General features: G+C 44.5%; 1 protein-coding gene across 1 annotated transcript; it reads left to right on the top strand.

Annotated features, from left to right (window-relative positions):
- The first annotated feature begins 4,641 nt into the window (after positions 1-4,641).
- Positions 4,642-5,595, top strand: LOC139591490 (taste receptor type 2 member 9-like). Its single transcript, XM_071430145.1, has one exon. It carries the CDS (start codon positions 4,642-4,644, stop codon positions 5,593-5,595), a length of 954 nt encoding a protein of 317 aa, XP_071286246.1.
- The last annotated feature ends 3,449 nt before the right edge of the window (positions 5,596-9,044 follow it).

The raw sequence follows: 9,044 nt of genomic DNA, 5'->3' as shown, positions 1-9,044 counted from the left end.
TTGGAGAGGTAAGATATGTACAGATACACATGTGGAACCAAAGGAAAAATGATTGAAAAGAGAAATTATTGAATTTGATTAAATTGTGGATTGCTATGTTAGCTGTAGAAGAAAGAAAAACAATTTTGATATAAACAAGACTACAATAAGTAGTTATTAGGGAAGCTTAACATTTCTAATTTGAAACAGTTCTGAAAAAGGGAAAATTTTAATCATAGTGTCTTCAGTGCAAATAAGGATTGGCGATAAAATCTGAATAAAGCATCTGCATTACCTAGGTCATCACCCAGAATATACGGAATGGGGAACTTCCATCTGTAGGTCTCATTTCTTAAGGCATTTCGCTGATTTTTCTGAAAAAGGAATTAACAGCTGGTGATGTACCTACTGTAGGGACATGGGCTGATTTGTAGCAAAAATACAATTAGGACAAGCAACAGAAAGCTTTTAATTACTTACAGGGAGCAAGATATCACCCTGAAAGAGGTCCAGTCCAGCAGCTGAAATGGTATTTAATCAAAGATAGTGTCAATGAATTTCAAATATATTTCATTTCATAAGCCACATTGAACCTGCTTTTACAAAGTTAATGTCCTTGGGCATCTACAGAAAGTAAATAAGGACCAACCTCCATACACTGAGTTACAGGTAACAATAAAAGTAACAGCAGTTTCTAGTTTCTACTCGATATTTACTTCATGGCAATGTCTTCTTGGCAGTGCCTTTGTGGTGGCACAATTATCTATGGTCACCTTTGGTGAGCTCTGCTTGCGCTCAGGCAGTGACAAGAGTCACACAATAGGACAGTGATCAATAAACATCTAAGTTGTGTAGCAAAACATGTTTGCAAAACTTTATAAAAATCATATAGAGATGGACAGAAAATGCAGTTGGGACTGCAGAGTCCTTCCAAATCATACATACAGTGTTTTTCTGCCTTAGCACCATGGGTCTGTCCAAAATTCAGAAACAAAAGGCATCTGCATCCTTTGTTCACATAGACTTACAGTCCTGGAAATATTCAGGTGTCACAGAGAGTTCTGAGCTCACTTGATTTTAATTCTCTTGTTACCATGAGCTACCTGACCATCAGTCTCCTTGACAATACTGAAAATTCAGCATTATGCTCACAACTCTTCAGGCCTCATGAGAATTTAAGTGTGAACTCACCCAGGTTGATTTGGGGAATGTCTTTGAATATCTCACCGGCTCCAGCATCTGCAAGACAGTCAAAACATAAAGCGTTCAGATGTGGTGGCTCACAGCAAGCAGAAGGAAATGCTTCAGAACTCAAACCAGCTCCCACAGCACTTACCAGCTTCACTGGAGAGCTGTCCCACCTGGAGGAGAGTGGAATACAACCAGTATAAGGTATGAGATGCCTCTGGACTGAGAGGAGCCTACAGAAATCAGGTTTTACTTACAGAGACTGGAGAACCATAGACAGAACACAGCAGAAGTGTCACACAGAATGGGAAGATGCTGGAGCCCATTTTTGCAGTGGGAACAGAAACTGCTCCCTCTCATCTCTGGCAATATATAGGGCACGTTGCTGAGCTTTCCATGGAACTTCAGCCAATAAGCATCAGACTTTCCACCTTTGAAACATTATTATAACAGTTAGATTTCTTCCTGAATGGCACCTGCTGGCATTGCTCTTATCAGCTACCTAAGTCCATTTGAAGGAGCATTGCAGAGAGGAATGTGATAACTTCATGTCTTCAGTGCAGCTGGTGAAAGACCCACCCAGGCTTCTCATAACAGCTTCTCCCTCTGGCCCAAAGTTGCTGACTCCTTCCCTTGCATTTGTTTTCTGTCACCATTATCACCTTGACTGCACAGGAGAAAAGCCACGCTCTTAGGCAGAATTATTTCAGGTTTATAGCACTCCAGTGCCATTAGAATTTGGCCCAGTGTTGCTTTCAATTAATAATTAACACCACATTGTAAAGATTAGTAGTAAGAGAGATATGATTATGAATCCCCTGACAGTGTCTTTCCTCAGCTGATCCCATCCCAAATCTGATGCTCCATGCACAACCTGCCACACTCTGCCTCCAGAACAGTCACTTAGAGCAGTAATCCTTGACCTTCCAGGTGGGTTTCAGAGATCACAAACTCTTGTCCTGTATCTGGCTATCTTCTTTCTCAGGAACATGGGTCAAGAAGGGCTCCATAAATCTCTAGTTTGCTGTGCATCAGCATTCCCACCGCTCCCATGTGCCCTGGAGTGCCTGAGTGCCTTTAGCTTAGGCATGGAATCCTGCTCCTCCATTTCACATCTGAAATTACAAGTCATGGATGTGAGGATGTTCACCTCTATGTTCAGCAATTAGGTAGAAAAGGGCTTGTGCCATGACACCCCTACCCACAGCACAAGGCAGAGAGCTTGAGTAAGTAGGTTTTGAGTAGGAAATGGGCCTGTCCTAGAAAGAAGTCAGCCCTTCAAGCTAAGCAACATTTTTTTCTCTAAACAAATCAAAGTAGGAATCTATTCATAAGAGATAACATTGCAGAGGAAAAAGTACAGAGATCTTTTCTTGTTTAGAGAAGAAGGGCCCCAGAGCACTAATCCTTCGCCTAACATAAATGAATGTTCTTTAACACTTTCTTTTAGGAAGGATTATTGCTGACACCTAAGCTGAACAGGACATACTACTAGAAAAATAAGCATGTCTCAAGATACAGCATGTCAAGGCTGTTTTCACAGGCAAGCAAAGAGGTCAAAACACAGCACCAAGGCCATATTTCCACATGTTTGGCAGTGGATGTGAGAAAGGAAGCAAAAAATGAAGCAAAAGCAGAACTGTCTGAAAACCACTTGGTTTTAGTACCCTTAACTTTAAAACTCAAGAACCTAAAGCAGATGTCTAAAGATAAGTCATTTTGAGAGCATGTATTTGCTTTCACAGATATATATATATATATATATATATATACAGGGAGTCTCTTGGATGCCTTTTAGGCACTGTGCTGGGTCCTAAGGTCTGCCTGGAGCTCTCTCTTCTCCAGGCTGAACAGCCCCAGCTCTCAGCCTGTCTCCACAGCAGAGGGACTCCAGCACCATTTTGCATTTTGTCCTCCCTGGAGGGCAATGCATGCACATTATTCCATTGGCTGCAGTTCTGGGAAAAACTCGGTGATGGGAAAAGCTGCTGCTCTTCCACTCTGGGAAGTACAGCAGGTGTCTTTTGGTCTTACTCCACATTGTATGAAGTGCCCAAAATTGCTGTGCACCAGTATTCCCACACCCAAGGGCAGATCCACCCTGGATTCCTAGACACAGGCACTACCTGGTGTCACTAAATGCAGATAATATCTTTTGTTAATCTGCTTGCACTGGTTTTAACTCCAATGTAACACAGAAAAACTCAGACAGAGAAATGTGCTGAAATTCATGTCCTACAAAAACAAATGTCTCCTGAGCTGGAAAACCTGACATATCAAAGTGGCACCAACCACATTTTAATAAAAAATTACCCATGAACCTTCCCAATTTTTAGGTAAGTCTATTTACCTTTGCAGGGCTTGAAATCAACACAAGACTGAACTTGTCAAATGCCTACAGCTCCAGCATTCAGGTCTGAAATACACAGCAGAGGATAACAACAGCAGTTTCTCTGCTTTTAAAGTATTATAAGTACCTATAATTCTAGGTAGAAAAAATGAATAGGTGTACATTAAAAATAGGAGCACATATATAGATATCTCCCTGGATGAAAAAGTAGAAGGTGGTTAGCAAAATTCCCTGACAGGAGCAATTTTGGCAAAGGTCATAGAAAGATAACATTTTATTAGATAAACTGATAGTGCTGAGAAAAACAAGCAGGATTTTGGACATTCAGGGCATTGTTCAGGTACCACTGGAAAATTTTATTGCATGTTATAATGTAATCTGAAATGTTGTCAACTTGGAGCTCAGAGCCAGTACAAGATACAAGACAGATACATTTGATTTAAAAAGGAATTTACTATTTATTTTTAATCTTGTATAATTCAAAACTTAAAATAGTGTCTAAAATCAGATGGCAACAAAGATAATGCCCTGAACTACTTTATGTAGAAAATATCTACATATTCCCTTGGCCTGTATTGAGCTCAGACTGGTAGGAAAAGACACAAAGGGTAGAGCAGAGCAATATAAATGTTTTTCAGAGTAGAATTCCATGACTTGATCACAAATCTCACAGCTCTGGATGTGCTTTGCACAGTGCAAACCCCACTCTGAGTGATCATCATAGGCAAAAAAGGGGACAGAAGAACCCAGATCCTGAAGCCTGACACTGATCAAACAGGGATCAGTATCAAAATCAAAACACTCTCCACTGCAGAAAAACATCTCCACTGTTTGTGTCACCCAGCACAGCCCCCCCAAACCAACATTCAAATAGTCAAGAGTGACACTGGCCCCGGGTAAGGGGATACCCAGCACATTTACATCCCTGCACCTGCCCTGTGCCCACAGCAGCAGCGGCACCAAAATCCCCCCAGCAGCAGCAGCAGCAGCAGCAGCAGCAGCAGCTGCTCTATAAAGCTCCTCTTGCCATCCCTGACTCTCCACCAGCAGCAGCCACTGACCTGCCTCAGCCTCTGCTGCCACAGCCCCCTTGGCCAGCACAGCTCTGCTCCCCAGCTCGCACCATGGAAGCTTCTCACCCTCCACAGCAATCCAATGTCACTTCCTATGGGGCCATGGCTTTGGCCATCATCACCCTGGAGGTGTTTGCTGGCACGTGGATAAATGCTTTCATCGTTTGTGTGCTTTGCATTGCCTGGGTCAAAAAGAAATCTCTGAACTCTAATGAGAAGATCTTGCTGCTGCTGGGATGCTCCAGGATTTCCTTTTTATGCTTTGCATGGGTATACCACTTCATTTCAAAAATTTTTCCCAATTTTCTTCATGTTCAAACCATACTTCAAGTCCTTGCATCGTTTGGAACGTCTTTTAATTATTCCAACTTGTGGGTCTCAGCCTGTCTTTGTGGTTTCTACTGCATAAAAATTGCCAATTTCAGGAACACCTTCTTCATCTACCTGAAAGTAAAAATTGACAGGATGGTGCCCTGGCTCTTGTTGGGGACAGAGATTTTAGCCCTGGCTATGGTCATTGTTACCTATGTCCTCCATGAAACTCTGCAGAAGAACAACATCACTTCCACCTGCCAAGAAAACTTTTGGGAAGTAACTATCAGAAAGGATAAACATCTTTTCTCTTCTCATTTTCTTGCTGGCCTTGTATTTGCTGCCTCATTCATGGTAGTCATCTTTTCTGCTGTTTTCCTTCTCTTTTCTCTCTGGAGACACAAGCGCATGATGGAGACCAACTCCATGAAGGACCTCAACATGGATGCCCACATCAGAGCCATGAAATCTGTCCTCTCCTTCTTAGTGATGTACAGCATCAACTTTGTATGTTTGATCTTGTCAATACTTTATACCACGAAGAAAGAAAATATCATGACACTCCTTATACACATATATTTGTATGCTTTTCCAGGTGTTCATTCCCTTATTCTGATTTTCAGCAATCCCAAGCTGGAAAAGGCACTGCTGAAGATTCTCTCCTCTGTGAAGTGGGAGTTTTTCATGAAGTAGGATCTGTGAGAGAAGCTGGAGCCCATGCAAAATGTTGATCTTTTACTGTAGAAAACAAGTAATTTCATTTCTGATGCAGCTCTCCAGGCAGTGTAGATGATACTGATGTTCACTCTCCAACATCCAAGTTATGAAAACTTCATTTGTATCTTTTGAGCTAAATTATTGCGAGCTAAATTTTATTCTCATAGTACATTATTATCATATTTAGATTTAGCTAAACGTTGAGATATATTTTTGTTATTAACAAAGTCATTTAGCCCTGATGGTAGGAACGATGCCTAAGCCCCTGTGTGGTGAAGGGATTAATTTGGGCATGAGAGTCTGCTGGTGGGCTGATGGATCATCAGGCAGAGCCCCTTTACCTCTGCCTGGGCCCAGAGGAAGAGGGAGTGATGCTAATTAAGTGTTCAGCCTCTGCCCAAGGCTCACAGCCTTTGCCATCAGAACCCTGGGTATCCCTCATCTCCCCAGCAGCTGGCTGCCCCCCACCATTCACCATGGCAGCAAGGAGGTATTTTGACAGCAGCCACTCCTGCATTTCTCCCAAAACTATCAATTTGGCATTTCAAATCCTCCCTGGCAGAGGATGAGACTATGACCCCACAGTGAAGACAGGACAATAGGATTGCTTTGCTCTCCTCCTCAAAGCAGGGAACACCTCTTTGTAAAGATTTGCTCTTTTGATTTTGTCAGATTGTACCCTGGTGAAATTCTGTTCATAGGCCTACCTGGTGGTGAAGTTGAATTAATGAATTACCCATTGCTCTTCCTTACTTTCTTCTTTTTTCATAAATATTTTTTACAGCTAGTCCACTGAGTGCATTTATTAGTAGCAATTCCAAATATGTATTTCTACAATAAAATGCATTAGTTGTGATACTGTGACTCTGAAAGTTCTTATTGAACATGACAAGACTTACACATTGAATTTGCCATAATCGGAAATTCAACTGAGCTGCACCCAGGTCCTTTCATCTCTGAGGACCAGCAAGGCCTTTATTTTCTCCCAAATTTCTAAACTCTTAACAGAACAGAAAAATGTGCAAGACTGGAACACAAACTGGCTGCAAAAACTGGAATAACAACACTGCCAACCAGCCACAAATGTTTTGGTACTCACAGAATGAAATGGTTGCAATGAATAGGTTTCTCTCTATTTTGGTTTACCTTTCCTTCTGCTGTGGCCCTGTGCTGTGGCATATATTATGGGCTGTATCAGTGCCTGGCAGTGGCTGATAGCTCAGTGTGAACTTGCTGAGCCCTGTCACTCACCAGAGGTGGTCACTGAGCCACAAAGAGCAAGGCAGGAATGGCCCCGGGGAGCTCAGGGGGTGCAGAGCCCCCTTCCCACTCCAGCCCTGCATGTCCTCTGCACCCCACTGCCTGCAAGGACGGGACTGCCTGCTCTGTGGGACTGCTCTCCTGGCCTGCCCTGACCTGGAGATGAGATTGGCTTTTCCCAGTGCACTCTGGCTCAGATACAGCCCCAGGAAGGCGGGTTTTGTGCTAGGTGCAGCATGGGATGAAGCCACAGCTTCATCTCACTGTCACCCACAGGCAGATGTACAGGGTGTCTGTGCCAGGAGCTGCATTGGGGGCCTGTGTCATCTCAACCAGGTGAGGTCAAGGCTGTCCCATGCAGGGAAAAGCCAGTTCCAGGCACTACAATGGACCCAACACCAGACATTGCTCATCTCATCAGTGACCATTGTGGCTCCTCTGGGAAAAGAGAAGTCCTGAAGGACTGCAGGCCATGGGACAGAGCCATGCTGGAGCAGGAGAAGAGTGAAGGAGACAACTTTTTATGAACTGACAACAACATTCCCTCTCCTCCTATGCTCCTGAGGAGAGGATGCAGTAGAGAATCTCTGAATGAGTTAAATTGAGCCTGAGATTATTGGGGGGTGAAGATCAAATATTCTAGTTTCGTCCGTGTTCTATATCATCCTACTCTGTTTTCAACAGGCAATAAATTAAACTGATTTTCCCTGTGTCAAGTCTTTGTTTTGTCTGTGAGGATAACTGGGGAGTGATTCCCAGGTCTTCATCTTGAGTCATGAGCAGTTCCATCTTATTTGCCACCCCTGTCCTATTCCAGAGTGAGAGTCAAGGAGTGACTGAGTGGGACTCTGAGAGCTGCCCAAGGACAACTCACCGTGACAGTGAAATGTGAAATAGTTCCAGTGTGGAGGAACACATTCAGTGCAGACAGCTCAGGGAGCAGCTGCAATGGGAGGGAGCTGCAGGCTGTGGGGAAGTGCTGGGAGTCCCAAGCATGGTGCCAAGCCTTGCACAGCAAAGGGCACAGGGACCTGTGGCACCAGCCAGCTGACTGGACACTTAAGATGACACTCCAGTCATCATGTGCATAGACAGAAAGGACACAAAATCCCAGGGACCCAATTGTTTGGGTTACCTCCTCAGAGGCACCCAGCTTGAGCTGCTTCTGTGCTACTGTGCCATGATTAAAGTGCTTTAAAGACCCGGAGGCCTGAGACTCCACTATGGGAAACCCAGTGCCAAGCTGGTAAGGAAACCTGGTCTGGCTGTGAGCATGGTGTGTGTAGGGAGTGGAGTGGGGCAGCTGCCCACAATGGCTTTGGTCCCCTCAGTGACAGTCTCTGGTGCTGGGGCATGACTGTCAGAGGCCTCCTGGGTGGTGAGACAGGAAAGTTTCCTTCACACCAGCATGAACAGAGCAGAACCTGATCTGGTCATTTATTTTACCAGCTGAAGGAGACTCAGCTGGTACTCAGGGGGTCGTTTACCTCACACCCAGTGCCAGGTCTGCATTTCTCATCTCACCTGCCTAAAGCTTCCTCCCTGCTTCTGAACTGAGAGATACAACCATTTAGGCCAGAGCAACCTCTCACCCACTGATTCTAGCAGGCTGCCTCACCAAACTACCCAACTCTCCTTAAACAGCAACTGCCCAGAAACAAGCAAAGAAATAATGCCACTTTATAACATGCCAATCCACCTCCTGGGGCTAGGAAGCATTTGAATTTGAATTTATATTTCCATAACAAGTTCATGACACCTGCCCTGAGGAGATTTCATTTTGTTTTCCAGGATTGTATCCTGAAACAATTGTGGCCTTCTGTGCATTGAAGTCCAGTTACGGATGGAACACGTCCCAGCAGTGAGGACCGAGGAATATTGTGAGAAACAGTCCTGAAGAATAGGGCCAAGGAAGGGAGGGGATAGGTTGCTTTCTCCAATGTGCTGGAGAAAGAATTCCCCTGCAGCCTGTGAAAAGGCCCATGGTGAGGCAAGTGTGCCCTGCAGCCCATGGAGGTCTGTGGGGGAAAGGAGAGGCACCTGCAGCCCCAGGAGAACCCCACAGCACAATGGGTGGGGTGGGTGTGTCCTGAGGGATGGCAGCCCATGCAGAGGCCACGCTGGAATCAGCTCATGCTGAAGGACTGCAGCCCAATGGAGGGACC

This window comes from Agelaius tricolor, unplaced genomic scaffold, assembly GCF_023055355.1.
Source record: "Agelaius tricolor isolate 1412-34295 unplaced genomic scaffold, bAgeTri1.0.p SCAF_1, whole genome shotgun sequence".
NCBI lineage: Eukaryota > Metazoa > Chordata > Aves > Passeriformes > Icteridae > Agelaius > Agelaius tricolor.
The sequence above is the reverse complement of the archived record's forward strand: the minus strand, read 5'-3'. Positions and strand labels throughout refer to the sequence as shown.